This window comes from Anguilla anguilla, chromosome 4, assembly GCF_013347855.1.
Source record: "Anguilla anguilla isolate fAngAng1 chromosome 4, fAngAng1.pri, whole genome shotgun sequence".
In the NCBI taxonomy this organism is placed as follows: Eukaryota; Metazoa; Chordata; class Actinopteri; order Anguilliformes; family Anguillidae; genus Anguilla; species Anguilla anguilla.
The window spans coordinates 26497491-26522788 of NC_049204.1; the positions used below are offsets into that span (position 1 = coordinate 26497491).

General features: G+C 37.8%; 1 protein-coding gene across 1 annotated transcript; it reads right to left on the bottom strand.

Moving 5' to 3' along the window:
• Positions 1-12585: 12585 nt before the first annotated feature.
• Positions 12586-14118, bottom strand: fam183a (family with sequence similarity 183 member A). The gene is made up of 4 exons (XM_035415755.1): positions 13825-14118; positions 13652-13711; positions 13108-13211; positions 12586-12770 (listed from the first exon to the last, which is right to left on the bottom strand). The coding sequence occupies exons 1-4, from the start codon at positions 13952-13954 to the stop codon at positions 12657-12659; spliced, it is 408 nt and encodes a 135-aa protein (XP_035271646.1). The 5' UTR covers positions 13955-14118; the 3' UTR covers positions 12586-12656.
• Positions 14119-25298: the final 11180 nt, after the last annotated feature.

Here is a 25298-nt window from a genome sequence, read left to right on the forward strand (position 1 = left end):
ATTCATTCAGAGTCAGAGTCAGTTTATTTGCCATTTGTGAGTACCACATTGAAATGAAAAGTGCAGAGTTCATCAACACATATAATAGATAGATATCAGCTGTTACAACATCAATGAAGACAAGTGAGCTGGAACCTGTGGCACCCACCCATGCCAAAACCATAACACCCCCACCACCAAGTTTCACAGATGAGAGGGGGTGCTTTGGGTCTTGTTTTGGCCTTCATAGTTTACTCTTGCCATCACTCTGATACAAATCAATCTTGGTTTCATCTGTACACAATACTTTTTTCCAGGACTCTTTAGGCTCCTTTAGATGTGTCTTAGCAAACTGTACCCTGGCTGTATTGTTTCTGTGGCTAACTAGTGGTTTGTCTGTGCATGAAGTCTTCTGCGGACAGTAACTGACACGTCCACACCGGCGCGAAGGGCGTTTCAGATCTGCCAGGCTGGTGTTTGTGTGTTTTTCTTCATTATGGTGAGAATTGTTCAGTCATCAACTGTATAGGTGTTCTTTGGCCTACCAGGCCCTTTGCAATTATTGAGCTCACCGGTGCTCTCTCACTGGTGATTATGGTAAGCCTACGGTTTTCTTTCTTATTTATAAGATTCCTTGACTTTTGGCTCCCATTATTGGCATAACTCTTATCCTCATGTTGAAAAATGCCGATAACAGACTCAAAAGACAATCAAAAGTCTAGAATCAAGACTAGATACTGAAAGCTCTCTTATACCTGCACTAAGGAAGCAGTTAAACACACCTGACTAATCAGAAACACCTGTGAAGGTGTGATTTGTACCCACTATTATGGTGCCCTGAAATGGGAGGACTATGTATTAAAAGTGTTGAAAATTCTACATGGTGAAATCAAAACGTATATCAATACCATTTAATAAAAGCTTAAAATCTACACTTTAGCCACATGTACATTGTTTGATTACAAATTTAAAGTTGTACAGAGTACAGAGCCAGATAAAGAAAAAAGGTCTTTGTCACAAACATTATGGAGCTCAGTGTACATACTTGTGCACACACACACACACACACACACACATATATATATATATATATAATTACAGATATTGCAATTATTTTTAAAATACCTGTTAAATGCTGTTAAATATGTTTATGACTATGTTTTATGTTTTCCAAAAATTCCACATATTTACAATATACGGCAGTGGTCCAGGTTGTGTCACTCACTAAATAAGTGAGTACAAGCCACAGGATGCAAGGTGGAGTTCTAGGAATTGTAGCTTGGCATTAGATGAGCTCCAAGTGAGTATTATGATTACAAGAGAGTCCACAGGCTCACTGCCTCTTCCACACATGAACTGGTCTCCAACCATCCTCAACTCTAACCCTGTTCATTTTTATAATTAGATATGAAACAGGGTGCAAGATATTGGCAAAGGTTACATTAATGCTGAAAGCTTTTTTTAACAGACAAACATTAAACTCTAGGACAGAATTGTATGCATTCCATCATGTATTAATTTGCAAAGACAGCAAGCATAATTCAGTTTGCTTTGGTTAAAAGTGCCACCCAGTGGTAGGAAGTGTGCTCTCTACTTTTTAAAACTCTGTCTAGAAGGATGCTGTTTTAAAAAAAAAGCCCATTGAATTTGAATGAGAAAAGGCTATAAATAAATAAATAAATAAATAAATTTTTTTAAACCTGTTTAGCAATCTTATCATATTAAAAAAAAAAAAAGAAAACGTAATGCTAACTGAAATTTTGATCAGCATAACATTTGTACACTTGCATAAGCACCTTAGATGTGCTTAAGCAAATGGATAGATGGACCATAGCATCAGTTTCAACAGCTTACTCACTCACCGGTGCTTTAATTGCTTATTGTGAGAGACAGTCTCCTTAGTGCATGATCTTCATGTTCCTTTTGCAGTGGGCTTCAGTATCATTAGCCATGTCTCTGTGGTAGGAGTTTTCCGTCCTTACTGTGCCTCTTCTGAGAACAGCTTTCCCTCTCTGTGTAAATGTCCACACTCCATCAACATATTGTCATCCATTTACACCCTCCTACATTCCTCTGGATTGCATTCATGTGTTTGCATCCATTTCCATGTCTGTGCGATTCAATGTAATCCTCATACAGCTGGCAGGTGCAGTGCTTCTGCTTATTCACACATTTGTGAAGGTCAGTTTTGAACCACTGCACCAGGCCATGCTGGGATAGAGGAGGGAAGAGAACTCCAGGGTGATGAGGTTGCACCTCTCCAGCATCTGTCCGTGTGGCTCTGTGCCTGTGGTCTGCAGTTTCAGCCTCAGCTCTGTGATGGCCATCTCTTTCTTATGCTGGCCTGCAGGCTGCAGTACACCCTGCACCCATCCACTGAAAAAACAATGTCCATTGATTTTGTTCTGCTTACAATTAGTGTTAATCAATCCCTGCTAGTGAATTGAAAGCTGCTTTGTATTGAAGGCAACAACACAGCATGGCAACCTTTCTGAAAGCTTTATTTCCATGGAATTCTTATTTCCAGTTCATGATGCAATCAGTCTTGTATTATTTGGGATATTTATGAATAAATAAATAAGTAATTGGTCTGTGAATGGCTGGTTTTTGGCTGAAAAGGTCTAATGTGGGAATATGTTGCAATGTAAGCCATATTGTCCTTTTCTGTGTGTCTGAGTCAAGGAATTTATTTTTTGTCAGTCAAAATTCAGGCCAGTTAAAAATTTTTTGCTTAAAACTCTTTGCTTGATAATGTTTTGTTTTCCCATTTTCAGGTATAGCTCTGGATTTGTATGCAGATGTCTGCATAATTGATAAGCTGTGAGCATTTGCTTCTAGGATTTAGATAGAGCTCTTTGATTTTACAGTCCAACACAAATGGGAATTTTTCTAATTCTGAGTAGCTCTTCTTCAAAAACATATCTTCTTGAAATATATGCATTTTATCCTGGCTTCCATTTAATAACTTAGAAAAATCTCAAAATTTAACACCAGATTTGTGTTTGTGCGTGTTGTGTTTTGAAATATTTCCTTCTTACCAGATTTGATTCTACTATAGCTAATACCACTATTCTGTTTGGCATCTTATTGAAATGAAATTTTCTTTCATATTGTGCTTGCTGTTAATAAGGCATTATTTATAGCATTCTATCCAGGACACATGCCTGTTTGTCTCTGCTTTTTATAAGCAATTCTTGTAAAAATAGCTTCATAAATGAGCAGGTGTTTTATACAATCATCTCAAATAACGTACAAAAGTTTATTTAATTTTTAGCGTTCTACATATTCCTGATGCTTAACATTTGTGACTGAATCGCCTTTCTTTATTAATGCAAAACATTTCTCATTCCAGTTTGCTCATTTTAAAATTGTGCTCATAGCCTTTGAGGGACTAATCTCCTATTTAAAAATTTGTCATGTGGGTATTGGTTTCAAAGGGAATATGTGTAATATTTAATCTGAGCCAGTTATGAACTGCTCTATCTGATCAATTACATGGCAATTAAACAAAGCTAGCAGACGCTTTGGCTCTCCAGGGCCAAGGTTGAAAACCCATATGTTATAAGATGGAACCCAAAATGTTCTCAGACCTTATCAAACTTTGCTGTGACATTGTTAATTATTACAATATGTAACTTGACTACAAACTTGACCACATTTTGTATTTGACTGAATTATTATTATTATTATTATATACAATATAATTTTACACACTATGGAAAAGGAATCCTTTAGTAAAGTAATGCAACCTTATTGAAACAGAATAAATCTTTGTTTTGGAGAGGGAAATGAAACAGGTGTCTCAGCCTGAGCCCACATGCTGATGCAGCTTGATTATTCATTATACACAGACTCCAAGCAACTGCTGGGGGAAAGCTCCTCGGTCACCTTGCTGGCTGTGATGCACAAGCTAATGAGAAGGACTGAAGTTGAGAAGAGGCAGCAGTTGTACAGTAAATGGCATGAATTTAGACTTTACACATGGAAAAAAACCCTGAGATGACAAACATATGATCACATCAAAAGAATTCAATGGAGGTAAAATCGCATAATTGAGCAGCCAAAAATGGTTTGCTAAGAAGAAAAAAGCTTTACCAGTAGACTGCACTGTGATATATTAGTCATGCTAATGTATATACAGATTAATAAGGGTGTTTTTATTTATTTTTATTTATTTGAGTTATCCCTCTCATTTTTACTGGTACCTTGTCCTATTCTGGCAGAAGGGCCTACCTACCACAGTGTCTGTATCCCTGTGCCCTCATCACCATTACAGTTCATTATATTTTTACTAAGTAGAAGCCCTGTCTGGGCATTGCAGTAGAGCACCCTGACCAAACACAGTGTGCCTGCCACTACAACCCTACAATGTTCCAGTCAAGACGCACCCGTACCACTTCACAGGTTCTGGAACTACTGTCCAATGATGCAACAATGGAGAGGGAACAAATACGGAGGAAAATTTGTGTAAAAATCAGTCGGCCGCTTGTAGTCATTGTTCATGGGCAAAGCAAGTACGAACAATGCCATAAAAATGATACACTCACTCCTTTGTAAGTAGTGACTATTGAGTTGTTCAGAAAAGGTCTGGTCACCTACTTCTCATCCTGCAGGTTGGCCTATTGACCTTCCTCATATACTTGATGCAGGTGAGTTGGATGGCTCTGCCATGCCCTGCTCCATTTCTTCTCTTAGACTCGCTAAACACCAACACGTTGCCTTACCTCAACCTGAAACTCAGTAAGGAAACACGGAAGGGCCTCCATCAGATTGAACATATGTATCGCTCTGCAGCTAACTGTAATAATTGACCTTGTGTCAAGGATCTCTGAATGCAGATGGGCATTATAGCCATTTCCCTGTAATAAGATTCATTTAACATCCCATTCGCAATGAAATAATAAGGTGATTATGCAGGGCCTTCGGTGCGCTGGCTCCCTAGCCCTTCCCTGACCAGTTCACATTAATAGAACCTGACATCGCATTTCCTTAAACATTCTGGAAATGTCCTCAGTGGAGAAGCTCGTTCCTTTGATTGATTTATCTGTTCATCTTTAATCTACATCACAGCAGGGCAGCCTCGTGTTCTTTGCACTTCCTGGCATGCCCATTCGGCAGCGCTCCGTCTCGCCCAGGTGCCTACACCTGCTCCGGCACAAGGAGCTTCTCCTGCAGTTGCCTGCAGTTCTATAGTTGAATGAAGGAATGAATTTATTTATTTGGCGATTTCAAAACGAGATTTCATAAGACTGCATAGCAGACAGTAATCCTTTAAAAATAGTTGAGGATAGAAACACAAGGAAGCCAGCAGGCCTATTTCAATTGTGGTCCCCTAACGTTCAAACATAGACATGACAAAACATCCAATGGAATACAGTTAATGCAATACAAACAGATATGCCAGAGCAATACATTCACCACAGGACAGACAGCATCCTGACAGATAATATTACAAAAACAATGAGGGTTACACAGTATTTAACAGCCATATTTTTAAGGACAACTTAAAAATATTCTCTGATGCACATGATTTCAATTCAAAGGGAAGTCTGTGTACAAAAAGGTGTTCTCCTCCATTAGGCTCTTGAATGTACAGGGGACAGAATCAGTGAGACTGCCTCTAGTCGCATAATTATGGATGTCTCTGATGCGAGTAAAATGATTTACCAAATAACTTGGTAGTTATTTAAAATTTTGTATGTAAGCCTCAGTAATCTCCATGACCCTTTTGTTTACTGTAAGCCATTTCAGTTCCTTAAAATGAGACTCAACTAGATGGGTATGAGGATGGAGCTTTAAAATAACTCTGATCCATTTATTTTGTGCTGTTTGTCATTTATGTCTGAGGCACTGAAGTGGACCGTAATACCACGAACACACAGCATAATTAAAGTGGCTTTGTATCAAAGCCCCTGCTAACATTTGCAGTGCTGCTTAATCCAAAAATAAAGCTTTTTGAGCAAGAAATTTAGTCTTCTGATTTATTTTAGTAATGGCTTTTAAAGCTGTACTTTCCCCAGAAGGGTGACTGTCTAAGACACATCCCAGATAATTGACAGATGTTTTAGCAACAATCTGGGAGTCCCCAACTTTGACATTGAATCCTAGTGATTTTTGAAGCTTAATTTTGGAAGCAAATAACATGATTTGTTTTTCCGAGATTGCAGAGGTTTTTATCAGAAAGCCACCTACCTACATTTTGTAATTCTGTGTAAATGTAAACAGCTGTTTTATCTTTATGGGACCTCCAGAACCTGTGTGCTGCTCTCTTCTGTTCTGTGCACCTGATGCCTGCATTCCTGCAGTCCTGTTCTGGCATCAGCATCTGCGCAAGGTGCCACTGTGGGAGGACAGGAGCATAGACTAATAGATACTTATTTTGCATAAACATTTCTGATCCTGGAAATTGCAACGGAGAAGCAAAAAAAATGTGTCAGAAATATAATCATAAAGCCAGTGAGTGTGTGAGTAAGCAATGTGTGATCATACATACATTCCTTTCATCTCCAGGTTGAATTTGGATGATGAATATTTCCTCAGAATATCAGATATTGATTTTCTGATCATCACCCTTTTTTTGTCTCTGACTGTGAAGACAAAAAAGTTGCCACCCTCAGACGTGTTGCACAGACAGCAACCTGCTATCAAATGTGATGGCTACCACGTATCTTATTGTACCATATCCATTCTTACCTTATTTTGTGCAAAAAAATCACAATGTATCACAATGGCCTATATAGATAAGAATTGAATTTAACATAGGACATATTGTACAGAAAATGTCCTTATTCTGAGAGTTAATAATCCAAATCTTCAATGAACCTACTTCCAGGGCCACCATTGTAAATATATAAAAATGACCTTTGGATATAACAAACAGCAGCTGTGACAAAGGCAAAATTTCACCCTAACAAGGTGTTGGAAAGAGATTGCGCTGTCTTCCGTTCAACTATTTCAAGACAGATTTTCAAGACACACTTTTCTGACAGGTGTGAGGAGGCCTTAGTATTTGACCCAGGCTCTCAGAAGAAATGAACGGTATTCGACACCCCCGATCTCCGACTGAGGTGCCAGAGAATAGAGTTCACTCCGACTAAGGCACGATGACAGTGTTAATGGCCGCAGTCAGCTGGCACCTCTCACATCATCTGTCAGCAGAGAGGAATCGGCACTGCTTTTCATTAAGGGAGTAACACGCAGAGTGAGATCATCAATTACCATTGTTAAGCCTGGAAAAATGGAAATAGTCAAGTGAAATATTGTCCTTGTTTGGAAGCCAAAGTTCATTGCCGTTTTGAATGAAAGTGCACAGAGAGGAAACCCAGGAATTTACTGATCTGTACAGCGTTTTGTTTAACCTTCAGTGGCCAAAAATAATTTAAATAGGAGCTGACACACTATTCGGTCTGTCTCCACAGACTGCCAGAAATAGAACTCAATCCACTACGTGATATCAATGATACTCAACTGAATATGATAGCAAAGTAAATATATTATTTACTTTCATTTCAGATCTACAAAATGGGAAGTACTGAAATGACCATTTTGCTAAAATGAATAGAATACATTCATACTCTTCAAATGCATTTCCAAAAGCTACTTTTCCAGAAAAGAAGGGTTAAAGATATAAAATGTTAAATATTTTATTTCATTTTTGTACCTTAGACATTGTCGAATAGGTCATTCATGAAAGTAGCCACAAAGACCGCAGAATTCTTGTGTTGAAAAGTTGTGACACCATTGTTATCAGCATGGAGCATGTACTAAAAATGTCACAGAGTAGGATGGCTAATTTCTCAAACTGACAAAAGAGTCAGTTTGTGACCACTAACATCCAGAGCAGCAGTGACCTTCCCAGAATAGTAGAGTCCAGTCTGAGACTTCAGTGACAGACAGGAAAGCCATGCAGGGCTGCCTGCTCAGCACTTTCTCTTTGTGTTCCACTTGTTATAGGTGGAATGCATTGATGGGAACCATCCTGCCCTTTTCTGACAACTTCAGATGCCATTGATCAGAGTTGATATCCTGAGCCTGCCAACTCAGATCTCTATGTCTGTAAGCACAATTAGGAATTTGTGTGCTTGCCATACTGAAGATGAAAATAGAACAGAGAACTCGTTGGTAATTAACTTATTAGGTAAGGTAAAATCATTTAGTTTTTAAGTTTGCCAAACATTCATCTTCTAATTGTACAAATTGCGCCCTTTCTGTAATATCCTTAGAGGTATCCATATTCAGGTTGCAAGTTTATTTTATGTTTAAAGAAAAGATCCTGAACCTTTCCGATCAATGTTGTCTCGCAAACGTTCTGGACAGAATATTCAGAATACGAAAGACTGTATGCCAACTTAATCTGCAGTCCAAAGACAGAGTACGAATGAGCCACAACTTCTAATGTTTTTCTGTTTTATATTCTAGTCACTTGTCAATACATTTTAAGTATTTTGACTATTATGTGGCTCAATCCAGAACTCCAAAGAACTCTAATTAAACTCAAACATATTACGCCTGACCACCTATTCAATAATTAAACCAGATGCCTTCTAAAAAAATGCTCATCTGCAGATAATTTTTATTCAGAATTAAAATCATTCTATATATAAAAAATGATTGGCTCCAAAGGTCTTATCCAAACAACATTTTTTCAAACCATTTATAAAACTCCAGTTTTTTTCCTATTTTATTTACTAACTAAATACTCACTGTGAAGAGATCTGCAAACCCTCAGGCTTTCAGGCAGGCAAATAAATATATTCAAACTACATGACGTTCACATTAAATATTAAAACATCTCTATAGATATAGTACTTACTATGAATAAATATAAATGGTAAATACAGTATATGTGCTGTCAAGTCACTGCTGAGGGAGTTAGTGGACCGGTCTCCTATATAATATGCACATTTATTTCCAATATGTTAATTTCAGACTGCAGGGAGTGGCCACCGCCCAATAGCCTTATTATAACATTGGGTTGCCGATGATACAGTATTCCAAACAACCCTGACATGATAAGAGGAAGAATACAATTATCTATGTGAAATCTAGTGCTTTACTTCATGAATAGTGAAAAATGTTATGATAAATATATGTATACATTGTACTTATCAATCTTTAAAATGGTTTTGTAACTTAATTACTGAAACTGGACTTAAATATTATTTTTGAAAATTCTGCAGAACGCTATCAACACAGTAGTGGGTGATAATAACAAGATCTAAGCTGGTTATATGTCTATCAGTTCTGTAGTTCATACTTCCCATGTATCACTGTAGAATTTTCATGTATGACTGTGTGGAAAGATTTCACTCTTTATTACTTTTAGGCTTCCCGTGTTCTCAATGTGAAACATCACTTGACAGAAGGAATCCAATGATTCTCCTTTCTATATAAAGATATGTAAAGAGTGGACTGGAGCAGTTAGCCTGCAGCTTACACAGATTGCACTAGGCAGCAGTGTGCAGCAGAGTCCAAAAAGAAGACTTGCAATGGTTTTGAAAGTGGTTTTGCAAGTATTTTTCTAAAGCTAGATAACTTTCTCAGTAAAAATGCTTTTCTTGAGAAATTGCAGTCTGGTTACCTGTCAAACCACAGTACTGAAAGTGCCCTAGTCAAGGCAATCAATAATATTAGAACGAGTATAAATGCCAATTGTGTGTCTGTCTATTCTCTTAGATATCATTGCTGCATTTGACATTGGACCATAAGATTTGATACATTGGCTTGAAAATGGGTAGGTCTCCCAGGAACAGTTCTTAAATGATTTGTTTCATATCTGGCTGGTAGAATGATTTTGTGTTGCCCAGGAGGATTATGTATCAGAAAAGTCTGCTATTAATTGAGGGATTCCACAGGGATCTATCATTGGCCCATTACTCTTCTCTTTATATATGCTTCCCCTTGGGAAAATCATAAGTAATCACGGGGCTAATTTTCATAGCTACACTGATGATACACAGCTTTCAGCATCAGCTTGCAAGGATAAAGGCCTTATTTTGGTAATATTTCTCAAATGGAAAAAAGACCACCCTTGTTACATTTCTTATATGAGGCTGAAAACATAAGGCTACACCCAGATTCCTTGGGTTTATTTTAGAGGACCTAGGTTCTTAGATAGTCTTTCTCTCTGGGCCTGTATTGCCTCATGATGAAAGCTCAGTTAGTTCTTTAGAAAAATGTCTGAATAAATTCTGGATGTCTCAGAATTTTCTTCAATTGACTCAGGATATGGCTGATGTCTTTACTGTATATTTGGCTCAATTAGACTACAGTAATTATCTCTACTCTGGTCTTCCAAAAAATAACTTAAAAATAAACTTGTGCAAAATTCAGCTGAAAGAATGCTGAAAGCTGAAAGAATCTTCACACGAAAGAATCTTCACACAAGATAGCATACATCACACCGGTACTTGCATCTCTGCATTGGTTGTCCATGAAATTCATAATTGATTTAAAAATGATTTTACTAGTTTTTAAAGCACTGACTGGCAAAATAGCAGATTACATATCTGATCTGTTGAATATATAACAGCCCAAAAATGCCCCCAGATCTTCAGGTGATAATCTGTTATGTATTCCTGAAGTAAATTACAAAGGAAGTAAAGAAGCTTCCTTTTATTTCTATTCCCCCACACGATATAATAGGTAACCTAGACACATTACAGAAGTGCCAAACGTAAACTTTACAACAGCCTTCTAAATACATACTTCTTCAGGGTGGCTTTTAAATGATTGTAGTTCATTTTAGTATTCACTTATCCTTTGCTTTTATATGTTTTAGAATATGTGAAATATATTACCTTGTATTTCATTTGTAATATCTGAATAAAAATGTACTCATTTCTTAAGTGTATATTTCACTAGGAGTGCCCAAGGCAGTGGTTAGGAAAACAGCCCTCCTGCGATGTTTACAGATTCTGAGCCAGGGTTGCTCATAAGAAAGTTGGAGAAGAAATTTTGAAATCTTGCAAATTGAATCATACTTCATACCATCCAGGTTAAACTCATAAAACAGTGTGTACATGCTGTAGGCAGTTGATGAAGGTTGTTTCAAGGTGAGCATTCTTAGGTCATGTATGTGCTCAGCATGGGCATGCATGTATATTTACATTTACATTTTAGGCATTTGGTTGATGCTCTTATCCAAAACGACTTACAATTAGTGCACAAAGAGAAGACATTCCTAATTCTCCAACATTCCAAGTACCAATTTATCAGAGTGCAATGGTAGGTCCATAACACATTGGTATAGGTAATCCTTTGTCACCAGAATTAACATGTGGAAGGGAAAGTAGAGAGGTTTTTTGTTGTTGTTGGGGTAGGGAAATATAACATAGATAGGAAAACATGTTGTGGATTTGGAGTAAGGGTGGAGAAGGGGGGAGAGGTATTTCCAGAGCAGATGACCCTTACAAAATTCACATGTGAAATTTGCCTTTTCACATGTGAATTAAAATATTCACGTGAAAAGTGAAACATGTGACATGAAATCACTTGACATTCCACATTTTCACACGTGATAAACTTACACGTAACATCACCACCCCTCAAGTTCATACTAGTCAGCCTGCACAAGCCTTTGCTCAGATATACATAGTTGGAATACGGTGATAGTAGTTTTCGATGAAACTGTGCACAAATTAAGCTCTGGGGATATTTGTGAGTAACAGTGGCATTATATTTATAAAGATACGCTGCTGTAGAGCTTTTCAAATGTAAATTTTCTGCACATTGAATGGCACAAAAATATTGGTTTCTTGAGGTCCATTGTATCAGCGTGACCTGCAGCAGATATCTACATAACTCGTCAAATTTCAGCAAAATTATCTGGATGGATAGATAATACTCTGGTTAAGTGGAAACATACCTTAATTTTATTACTGGGTGAACTGCCCCAGTAATATGGCATGGAACTATCCTTGAATAAAGACAACTTTATTGTCTGTTCACAAAGGTTTACCATGTCTGTGCAATGCATTCATCAGGAAAGGAACACACTTAGGGTACACTGCTTAATCACTCCCTAGGTTGAGCTTTGGTGGTCCCTGTGCAGCCAAACTCCAGCAGATGGCGCCAATTCGCTGTCATGCACAATTGATTCTGCAACCCCCATTTGTCTTCCTGTTAGCTGAAAAGAACTGGTACCACAACTGATAGCTGGCCTTTTGTAATATATTTCACAGAAAATGTGTACATTATTTTCACAAAATTCTGCCTCAAACCTAGAATTCTTTCTGTTTTACTACAATTTGTTCTGTTTTAAATCAATACAATTATACATCCACAGGGATGTTCTAATGCAATACTGCTTTGAATCTGAATAGTTTATTATTATTATTATTATTATTATTATTATTATTATTATTATTATTATTATTATTGTTGTTGTTATTAATAATAATATCCCCTCATTTCCCTTTTGTTGTTTTTAGACACGCTTTTCTTTGAAAACCCTGATTTGGTTAAATTCAAATGGCAAGGTCATTATATGATTTGTCAGCAGGCCCATAATGGTAATTATATTATACAATCTTTGGTTAAATTTATTATTAAACCCCTGTGCCGCACCATTGGGATTTCAAAGTTGAAAAGCAAGCAGTACTTCAGATGTGTATCAATTGTTTATTTAAATTTAGAGGGTCCAGAGGAGTTGGCTGTGCATGAAAATAAGGGAAACTCTACCCAAGGTTCTGCGTTTGTTCCTTCAGGCGCCACGCAGCGTCCATGTACTTGGTAATTTCAGAATTTTGGCGAGCGAAGTTGAGTCTCCGGTCACTGCGATCTGGAACGATCTGAAAAAGAAGGCAATATATCTGCACATTTCAGTATTATTAAAGTCACACGTAGCTGGTGAAACCTATTTACAAAAATCAGAATATAGCCTACATGTTGACTATGTTTCTTTGATTAAATTCCTTCGTTAACATACAGCATAGGCAGGTACTGATTGATTCATTTTGACTTCCCCCTAGAAGCCACTTTTTTGGAAAACTGGAATTTGCAAGAAACGCAGTCCATGGCAAAAGTGTAGGCCTACATTCCCACGTGCATTCGTCTTCATTATAATGCCACTGAAAGACGCCCGTTCTGAGCGCAGCTGCAACTATATGAAGCGTGTTATTTTCTTACCAGGGGCGTCGATATCCAGCCAATCTCTTGGCTTTCCGTCTGTGGATGGGTGTACTTTTTCGTGGGTTCCAGTCGAGCTCCGTGAATAATTTTCAGGAAAGTGGCTGGAGGACAATTCAGTGACATGAACAATTCACTGCGAAAGTATGATACACCAGTAGGCCTACAAGTGGGCTCTCTAGATCTGTTTTATATCGTTATTATATTTTTGCTTCATTTGTTGCATTAATTCATTTTTGAAATATGGGAAAAACAAATACATTTAGTCCAATAATAGCCTACTATACCAACAGCAAGTAAACTAGGCTTGCAGACCTTGCTAAAGTCGTGCTGGAAAAAATCACGTATGATAACTGATTGATTTCGGCTATAGAAATAATTAACAAGGAGAATAACTGAATACATATGTTGTGTCTGTTTTCCGCCTATTTCTTTTTATTTATTTATAAGACAACACCAGTTGGAATGATCCCACATTTAATTCAAAGACATGCTTGAAAACTCAAATTGCGTAGGTTACTGTACAAAGAATTATGAAGCTTACGGTCTTCCTCCTCGTGCTCATTTGTTTTCCTTGACATGGGCTTATCAGTCAAAACATGCACTGCAGGAAGAAAATGTCGAATATGTAACGACTTTTTTCATTACAAAAGAATTTTGCCTGAGTTATAGGCTACTTGATAAACATGCAAATCATTTGAAAGATGAGTTACTCACGTTTTTTGAATGGGTTGATGCTGAACTCTGTATACAACTTCTGACTCATTTGCTCTTTCTTTATGGTCTCACAACGAATTGCGTTCTGGTGAACAAGATCCACCGGACTCTTTGGTTTAGCACCTGCCATAACCTACTTATTGGTAGTCCTAGACTTGCTATCAAGGCACGATAGTTACATCGAATTACCTCAAGGCAATCGGTTTTAATATAATAGATAATAATGGCAAAAGTCTGGTTGTAGCTAACTGTTTTGCCAGCTAAGTTCCTGTTTCGTCACATAGCAACCGTAAACATAACTTTAAATGCCATTCCCACAAGATGGCGCGCAAACCACATGTGTGCCTTATTATTTGGTACCAATACATTTTATAAAGCTACAATAAGAAATATATTTTGTTCGGGTAAATAAAATAAAAAATGTAAAATAAAATAAAAAAAAACTTCTGCACAGTATGTCAAATTGTAAATTCAATTTTATGTATTATAACATAAATTAAAATGGCCAAACGTTAAACATATTTTAGAGGCGCATATTCTAACCAGTTGAATAGTGCAGCCTACAGCTTTGTCAAAAGGTCGAGATTTAAAATGACCGAAAGCCAAATATGAAATGTATTTATCAGAATGTAGCATATCGCTCGTCTCTGAATATAATGTAATGCCAAGTTTTCATTTTTGAAAATATCTGCCTCTCGAGTGCAATCCGGAGATATCAAGACTGGTGGCATAAACATGAAATCACTCTTTTCGGAGCGGACTGAATTGTCTGCGAACACAAAGCTCGTCTGTAATTGTGAATTGTCGCCAACATAGTCTTTTTCATTAGCAATTACGCTACACGGACCCTTTTCAAATGTGGGTTGACATAAGGTTAATATATAGACCTATATAATCTATGAAAATATTTTCGTTTCCCCCACGTAGTCTACAGCTGTTCTGTCTTGTTTCTGTTTCCTAAGTGGGGGAACGTCGTCAAAAAAGTTCAGTTAAAGTAACATTTATAACGTCTGGAAAACTAAATGAAGCTTTAGGATTTAAATGTATGTATTTCAATGGCTCCGAATTTGATCATTCACACTCTATAGAGGTAGGCCTACAGGTGTTATACGTAGCCTAATCAGACATCACCGAACAGGCAAGCGCGGTAACAGCCAGATGTACGGGAGGTTAAAATATGTTACTTACTGTTGTATAAAAAGGTTGTGAATTAGTGTGTACTTGGCTATCCTAATTATTCAAGTTGCCTATAGGCCATAGGCTATATATCGGCTTCGCGCTGCTGGGGTTGAAGGTCGCGCTGACATTTGGAGACCGCTGCAGAACCGCACAGTTCAGTCTCGGGAATTCAACCTCTGAAATGTTCTCGCCACTCTCCTGCTGCCCTGTCATCAGGGAAAGTATTGAATGATTAGGCTGACGACTCAAACAACAGTTGTTAAACTGAATTGCACTTTCAGTTTAGGGCGTTATCTGATGAATTGGTGGAACGTGAACTATCAAGCATCATTTACCGTAGTACCTTGGAAGTCATTTCAGGTTTATAATGGATAACTAATTGGATCTACTAGATCAATTCAAGGAACGTCTCGTTGAAATTAATAGACTCTCACGTGTTATTATGTTTTTAAATGAGCTATTGTTAAAAATAAGTAGGCTAATGTTAGAGGATACTGGTGCATACCCAGTTTACCTGCCAGTATTTCTCGGTACTTTGTATAAGCTGCACAATATGCTTTAATAGAACTGCAACACGAACATTTTGTAGGTAGAGGATTGTTCCACATCAGTTTTAAACTTAAGTTCTCTTCCGTCTCATAGACCTATATCACACAGTACAACGTCCAGTGTTAATTCAACACTTAATGGATACCATGTGGTCCCACATTCCAGTGTTATATTATCTATTAAGAGTTGAATTAACACTGGACATTTTACTGTGTTGTAGGCCTATTAGTATATTTGATGGTGATAATAGCTTCATTAAATTACATCCATAGTAGATATCTCTCTCTCTCTCTCTCTCTCTCTCTCTCTCTCACGCACGCACACACACACACACACACACAGTACCTTGCGTAAGTATTACATATACATTTCCATTTTTGTCAACTTAACTTACACTTACACTTTGTTGTACGTCGCTCTGGATAAGAGCGTCTGCCAAATGCCTGTAATGTAATGTAATGTAATGTTAACGGTATTGAAACTCACATGCTCAAACTTATGAACACATTGTGAGGCTGAGATGAAGACTTTGATTTGGCCACTCAAGAACATTTATTCTTGAGCCACTCTGATATACCTTTGGCTTTGAATAATTTTTCTGCTGAAATATGAATGTTTTGAAACAGGTTTCCTGACAGTATTTGCAGAAATCAATTGTTATTTAAATTTCGACAGGTTTCCCAATTCCTGTGCAAGGGAAGCATCTCTATTTTGAAAAAAAAGATATATTTTAAGCACATCTGATTACAAAACTAATGGTTTGGTTCATGCATTCCACAAGAACATTTAGGTAGGATTAGAAGACAAATTGTTTAATCTCGTTCTTGATTGAAAATGTGTATTTTTAGTTCTTTCTATTAGGGGCATTTTCTGTTGCTAAGTTTTTTTTTTTTTTTTTGTAAATACAAATTGCCTGCTCATGGGAACATTAAACCTTGTTCACTCAGGTAATGTGCTTACTAAAATTCATGCAAAAATGGAGAGACCTGACCTACATCTTTTTACATTTGTACTTTTATACCCCTTGGATATGCCTTCAATATGCATCAGGAACATGACTGAAGACCATCCTGTATATACTGTGCATAATACAGATGAGTTGCCTTGCCATTTGGACATCACAAGATGTGTCACCCTGTTATACACAGACATTCAGAGCAAAGATGTCAATTTGGTGCCTACAGCTGTCTTTTCATATAATATCTTTTTAATAAATTACACAAATTTCTGCTGCCTCTGAGCATAGCAATTATCTTGTCATTCTGGAGCCTGCAAGAGGACTCTGCCATCTGGGTTTGCTGACAATACCTTATAGACCGTTTTATAAACAATGATAAGCTGATAAAAGTAGTCCTTATTTCACATTTTAAACTTTCAATTGCTGTTTCAACAGTTTCTGTTTCAACGGTTGTCCATGTCTGTTTCCATTACAAACAGAAATCGCTAATATGATTTTACAATAATAAATGTGCTTCAATTATAATGTTCATGCTCCACTCTGCAAACTTTACTCTTAGTTACTCTTACTAATTGTTACACTTAAATGCCCAGAAGAGGCTGCTTTCTGTTTAAATTAATCAAAATTATGAAATGCCTACCACAGTACATGTCATTTTCTTTGAGTAGTTTTAAATATCATTTTATGAGTTTTTTCTGTACTGCAGCTTTAATTATGTGATGTCAGTTACGTCTGTCTTGAACACTGGCTAGTGGCCACTAGCAGCTGGCCACTGACCACCAAAAGAAATCCACAGATGACACACATTACAATAAAGTCGGTATACTTGTCATAGCAAGAAACCAGCATACAAAATCCATAGCCAGCATACAAAATCCATAGCCATTTTTATTAAGTCCCAAAAATGTGTTAACTCAGAGAAGCCTCAAAAGAATGTCCATTGTTTACTTCAAAATTCTCAGGAGGAATTGTTGTTGTCCATTTCGCTGTTGCATACACATGGAAAATATAGTTAATCCTACAAAAGGATGTTGTTATCTCTGGTTTAGATTCTGTGGAACAAAACAAGAGAAGTTAGATTTTTTTTCCTGACTCGTTTGTGAATGATTTGTGCAGTGAAAAATAATCCCCACGTCCCCAGAAGGCATAGGAACCCCTCTACCTGCTAAACAAAGACTCGCGAGTGTTTATCGTTTGCAAACAATTCATTCAGACACGTCTCGTTCGTTCAGAGGATCGGAGATAGTCATTCTTTGGCATGATAGATTAACTTGGTCCATGAGTGCTAAACCATTGCAATACATCGTTCTGATACCAAAAACAATGAAATAATGCACCCAATTAGAGGAACTCAGAAGAGTTGTTATTCTCGAGCCCTGAAAGAGTTGTGATTATCGTTCCTTTTGTTCAGTAGCCTAGGATAATGCCCATTCGTTCACTCATAAACCACGAGTTTAGGCAGTCAGCAGGTAATGGGTTTACAATCTTCTAGACCTGCTGCCAGAGGTTGCAAGGGGAGAGCAAGGAGAGGGGGTGGAGAGATGGGGAGAAGGAGAGGGAGGCGGAGGCGGAGGTCGACAGGCAGGGGGAAAGTAAGCCACTACTTCTTCCATGAGCATATATTAGAAATACATTTACAATTTTAGATCTCTAATAACCCATAATATAATTTGGTTACCAAGTCAGCTTTCAGAATCTCCAAATAGGGTCTCTTCTCTTTTTTTTGAGACCTGCCTAGACATTGCTCAGAAAAAACCATGCAGAATGCATATTTTTGTGATATTGTCATACAATTTGAACCAGAATGTGTCCAGTGTTGTGGCTGCATTGTGCTTTTAGGTAAGAAAAAAGAACCATCTACTTCCACTGTGTTTGAGCGTCTGTACTTTGTTTCAGTAATATTTAGAGTAATTCTGACTCTTGGAAAACAAACTCCCCAAGGTTACCTTTCAGAATAGACCAGGATTATGCCTATTGTTAAAAGGGTTCAAGAATAGTAACCATTTTGTTTTGGGTATGTCATTTTCAGGCATGTGTTAAGAAGGGGACGATGCAGAAAGGGTTAAACTTCAGTGAGCATGAAAACTGGCTGTGGCCTTTAACCTCTTCACAATGCTGTATTTTAATTAGAAATTGCTCTCCTCGCTTTCTAATTGAAGTTCATGGTCTCATTTATGGCATCATTCAGTTGTTTTACTCTCTGCCATTTACAGCTCTGAAGTGCAAACAAGGCTCATTCAAGTCTTTTATGCTTTATCTATTCCACTTGATTACTTTTACAACCTAATGAAGAGTAATTAACATCAGATGGAAAATTTCTCTCTATTAAATGTGGTATGTATAGCATGTCACCAGCTGTAAGGTTAACAGAACATATGCACTATTGTATATTGAGATTACATTATTTTAGCTGCCAGTATTTATACTACATACCTGAAATTTGAAAATGTTTTGTATTAGGAAAACAATTAAAAACAATGAGATAATTAAACAATAAGAAATACACATTTTATATTTACATATTTATGCACACAGTAGGCCATTGTTCACATTATTTATCACACGCTCTGAGAAGTTGCTCTTCATGAGACTTATCTAAATCAAAACCGTGAGAAAATTCTCTCCAGTTTAGACATGAGACTCATGTTCTGTCTGTGACTACCAGTCATCCGTGCCCACTATCTGATGAGAAAGTATAAATAAATCCTGCGTCCTCACTTATTGTCTCCTCAGACATGCAGATAATGTGCATATCGAACACACATCACTTTGTACTGAGGCTGATGGAGGGGCTGAAATGCTAGTTGTGTGGGTGCAGATAAATGGTCTGGCTATCCCCCCCTCTGGCTCCAGAGGCTGTGCTTTATTATGGGTGGATGGATCGCCAGACTCTGATCTGACGGAGCTTCGTTCCCGTAAACACCGGTGGAGAAGAAGAGACTGAATAAAAATTATAATCTCAGAGATAACCCCCCAAAATTCCCAGCTTTGATTGTTTTTAACCAGCCTATCATTTACAGAAGGACCGAGACCGCTGCTCCTGCTAATCTTTCTGTTTTGTCTCCTCTTCTGGATTGAAACTTAACTTCTGGTTTGTACGCATGGCCTGAGTGATATTTAATATAACCCGTGGCTTTTAGTCGTCACTAACAACAGACAGAACCTGAGGTTGGCAACAGAGTATGACTGCCAGAATCCCCACTACGCCTGCTCATGCATCCATGTGCCTGTGATGGCCTAACCATGCCTCTAGGGGGCAACGGCGCACATTCACATTTCTGATGAACAAAAGAGCCTTGTTACCCAAGTTCAAGAGAATTATAATCCAATTTGTCCTGCTTTAGCTCATATTCATTAATTTTGGTCTTGAAGGTGAATATGAAGCCGATGAATTCATCAGCATGTTAACAGAAATGATTATCTCTGTTTCAGAGAAGGCAGCAAGGCTGATCACCTTCTGTGGGGAAAGGGGCCGTGAGCAATGAACACCCTGTCGATTCAGTTAACACTGACAAATACAGCCCAGTGCCATGTACTGGCACTCTAGTTATCACACCCCTAATGTCCCAGTGTCTGCAGAGGACACAGCCACCTGAATGCTGCTTATTAAAATCATCGTTGCGTGCAGTTTCATTTGTCCTGATAAGAGCATCCATCCCCATCGCCTGTCACAGCCATTTTAGCTAGCGACTGCGTTAGCAATAACTGAAGCAGTGTCCTGGATAGTGCTTTTGTGGCAGTTTTATTCTTGTTATTTGCAAATGTCATATTCAATATTCATTTCTGACCCAAGTAAAGCTCATTTGCCATGTGCCAGTAAATATATCTCTTTGAGACACCTGGAGCGAGAGGGGGTATCAGAAAAACTACTGGGGGAAAAGTTTAAAGAGATACCCTGACACCATGGCTTGATTTAATTGGATATTGTGATACAATTAGTTACACTATGCTTCCTGCGTCATGGGAGAACAGTTATAAAGACAATAGCGCCTTCACCTTTTCTGTGTAGATGTATTATCCAAATAATTTCACATTTCACAATATCAGCAGAGCCTAGTTTGTACAGAGCAAACCAACTCTGATGTTATATATTCTATATTCTTATTCTCTTCAGGCAGCTATCACCAATATGATATTGGAGATCTTTTTTTTGATGATGTCACATGAATTTCCTACCCATTTGTAGCTCTTTTGTCAATCATCAGGTTAGGGCTATTTGAACACTGTCTTTTTACCATCAATTACATTTCTCTCATCGTAGAAATCCCACAGCACTACACACACTCCAAAGTTTTCATAATTTAAAATGTGGCCCATAGAAAACAAAATTGTCTTGTGCTAATATATGTGAACATGGTTGGGTGAACTAAAGGGTGAACAGGTTGACAGTAGGAAAAATAGTGTCTTTTGAATGAGATTGACGGTCTCTATTTATAGTTTGGCTTTGAATGGCCTAACTTGTTCAGACAGTTCTTCAGACAGCTGCCTGCTATTTGGTCTTTTATTTATCATGCAAGATGAAAATTCATTTGATGATGCTTTGTCGTTTTTGCCAACATGTTCATATACGATCTGGTAGAATCAGTAAAAGGGTATGAGATATGTATTCAAAGCCCTCCACATCTGCTTCCTCTATAGGAACCACGTTGTTATTTTGACTGGTGCATGATTAAGCACTTCTCTGTAAAATGTTTGTTCAGGTTTTTTTTTTTCTCGCTCTGCACTCACTGTGATGTCCATGGCTTCACCTGAAACAGAGCCTGTTGTGACAGTGATGGGTTCATTGCCCATGTCGCATTCCTGCCTAAAGTGGGCTTTGTTTGGTAAAGAGATCTGTTCAGGACACACCCTGGAATGCTGTGTAGTTTGGGGGTCTCTCGAGAGGTGAACGAGGCTCAGAGGATAGGAGACACTGAAAGTGAAAAGGACCATTAATTACTCACCAGACTCTTGGTGGCTGCTGTGTAGTTCCTTTTTTCTTGTGGAAAAGCATTCATAGAAATGGAAATTTCTCTTCCTATAATTGCACAGAGAGAAGAGGAGCAAGTGAATGTCAAGTCCTTGACGGTGTACCAAACAGTAGTTTTATCCAATAGCATTTTTCCTCAAGTCTATGCGTGAATTCTTGTCACATATAAGACTGGAAGCTGTCCGGTTTGTTTCATGGGCTATTTATTATATGAGTGCCAGATTTCTAATCTTTTAAAAGCTTTTGACACTTGAGATGACTAAATCATGCTCACACTATGTAAATAATGGCATTTATTTTCAGATATTGTGGAAATTAGATTCTGGTCCCTTCCTCTTTGCGACACACCAGTTAAATGTCAAATCTATCCACAGCTGCCACTTTAGTGCCTGACAAAAGTGGTATTTGGTTTCGGTAGAGAAGCCAGCTAGTGTTTGCAGAGTATCAGTTGGGACTGGGCCCTGCCTCAGCTTCACTGGGGATACAGCACTGTCTGCAAATGAGATGGAAAAGAAATGTAAATGCCAAACCTGCTGTCAACTAAGCATTCCTTTCTCATGCTCCCTAACATGCACCCAGGCGGACAGGGCCAACTTGCTGAAATCTCCCTGATGTGTTAAAAGGTAGCGTCAGTCATTAGTTCTCAACGTGCCTTTTTCTGTTGAGATCTATATCCTCTGCTTTCAGGGGTTGATACCTCTCTTGTTGTGTGCTTCTCAGTCAGAGTAGGAGGACTGAGATCCAGTACGACCACATTAGACAGGCCAGGACCCCATTGCTGTCTCAAAATGTCATTTTCATTCTTTCTCTAAACTTAATAATTATTAAAAATATGCCATTAATGATACATAATTACATTGTTCATTAATAGTTTATACGTTCATCATACGCACATCACAATTTGATAAATGCATGGCATCAAATCACGAGAAGCCAGATCTAGACACCTTATAAGGGCCATAAAAAGATGTAGTGTCCTGCACCTGTTATAGATGGCAAAATATTTAGCCCCTTCCTGATTTCTTCTGTTATTGCATATTTATCACACTGAATGGTTTCAGATCTATGTACAAAATATAATATGACAAAGGGGACCTCAGTAAGCACAAAACACATGTTTTAAAATATTGTTTCATTTATTTAATGAAAAAAATTAACAATTACCCATATCACTTATGTGAAGAAGTAATTGCCCCCTTAAATTTGATAACTGGTTGCTCTATGTTTAGCGACGATAACTGTAACATTAAAACAAGGAAAGAAGATCACACAAGAAAGGTAATAGTTTTCAACTTTATTAGACATATTAAGGTGGATATGTACTCATTTTAAAATCAGAGCAAAGGTTTGACACTAGCTACAATTCAGAATAGAGTGTTTACAAATGGTTTTTTGGTTTTTGAGAAGAAAAAAACGTTACTTCACCTGCAGTTCGGTTCTGATAAAACTGAGATTGACATATCTTTACTCATGAGTGACTCAAGCTTACACAAGCTTTATTACATATTATTTGCCTCAAGGTTGAATAGCAGATTCACAAAGAAGCTTTTCCATTGCATCTGTTAAATATGCTCCCTGTTTCTGTTTCATGCATTTCAGGAGGAATGAGGTTAACCGTCAATTTGTCAGCCTTTTCATTCTGTCAGGTTGTGCTTTACTTAGCTGCCCTATTCTCCCCCATGACTGATTGATAGAAAACTCTGTTTACCCAGAGAATGGAACAACAAGGTCACATTTTCTAATATTTTCACACGGCCTTTGAGCTCTGAAAGAAAATTTCAGTGCTACGCTCTATCCTGTCTGTTATACCTCTGTTCTTCCATTGTCATCAAACCCTTTTCAGGCACCTCGTTCAATCTTTGTTGGAAAGCCTCAGGGCTTTTATGAACTTGGCAAGACTGGCAAAGTGCCTTCGTTTGTGCTCACAGCAAAGAAATAATATTGCTAAATGAGGTCAGGCAGGCATTTACCTTATCACACTTACATGGCAGCACCCTACGGATGAAGACCTGTGCTATTAAATTAACATTTAAGGGCGAAATGAAGTGAAGAGAGCAGCATTGAAGAGAGCACCATTTTTCTTGTTACTCTAAAGATTTGCCTGAACTTTGAAGCAGTTGCACTCAACACAGCAAAACATTCCCTCCCAATCCTCGCCACCAAGAAATCCGGATCAATGGCCATTTTGTATATCAATATGGGTACTGTGTACAAGGGAAATGGCCTATTCAAGGATGAATCGTGCAATATAACTGCAAAGGGCTGCACAGTGCATCTAATAAATGCTGTGAAAGTGCCATCTATTTGTAAATGCGGAGTTAATTCAAAGAGCTCTGTCTATCTATCATACATCATAGGCCATGGTGGAGAAATGGACAGGGCTAATGACTGTCCATGTCTCAGCAGCTGCGATATCATGATAAACTGATTTATCATGGTATTGACATTGGTTAAGTCCTTGACACAATACTAATCATCTTTAGGGAACATCTTGATTGTGCAAGGTTAGTTATAGCTCCTTTTCTTCAGTTAGACTCACCTTGCAATTGTTAGAAGTTGTCCACAACTGTCAGCTCTAATAGCTCTTGACAATTAAAATATATTTGTCTTTTCAAAATCACATTTTATTTTTCATTTTGATAAATATTTACTCAAAATACTATTGTGGAATGGTCATTAAAATATTATATATATTTTTAAAATATTAAAACAGTACTAACTCATCAATTATACAAAAATACAAATGACAGCATTCACATAAAGTATTTTGCTATATAATGACTATACAATGAAAATATAAAATAATAATTATTTATCTGATAGATGAAGTTGCTTATATTTGATAATTCACTCTTTGCTCATAGATTTTCATTTTGCCATGCAAATTTAAAATGAGTTACATTTGTCTGTATTCAATGCATATGGTGGAGATCACACACACATGCATACACACGCACACACACACACACACACACACACACTCGGATGACATTCAGGATGGCCAGAATGTGGTTTTGCTGAGCAGTGTCTGTCCGATTTTTTTAAGTAAATAAATTGGTAAATAAATGAGTGATTTCTTTTAAAATTAATCTGTTTTCACGGTAAACAGATTTTTTTTAAACACTACAACAAGAAAAAAAAACATGCCGAGTAAATCTGTAAAAAGTAGGAATGGTACTTACAGCATTATGATGGGGGCTGGTTCAGGGGTTTAAGAGCCAGACAAGTGACAATTCAGCCTTTATGTTGGCATGCTGTGTATAACACGGAAAACCCTCTGTAGCCAATGTTCTCTGGTTACCTGGCAATGGCTATTCCATGCTTCTTCACCGGTGAGATGGCTCAGTAGGCCAAGAGCCAGGCAGCATGCACACTCAACTCTCCCCACATGTCATGCATACCTAACAGCCCCCTTGCTATGAAAGCTCTGCTCAGTGAAGGATCTACACTGGGGCCATTGAGAAAAAAGACACACAAACCTCCTGGATGTGAAATCCAATGTGCTTTGGGATTGATATGTCTTTAGAAGTCTGTCAGGAACTCAGAGAACGCCACCAATCTTTAGAATGCTGTCAGGTTTCCAAACAGCTGTACATCCTACACAAAGCAAAACAAAAGCTAATTTGTTTCATATTAATTGTACAGGCCTTGAACTGCCTGATGTTGTTTGACAGTTGTAGTGACAGTAATGGCTGCCTTATTAAACAGAAAGACCCATTGTGTTCGTCTCCAAATCTGTACTTTTCCATGCTGCCGACCAAGTATTTTCTCCTGGAAAGGAACAATACCGGAAACACATATAATGACTCAAAATAAAGT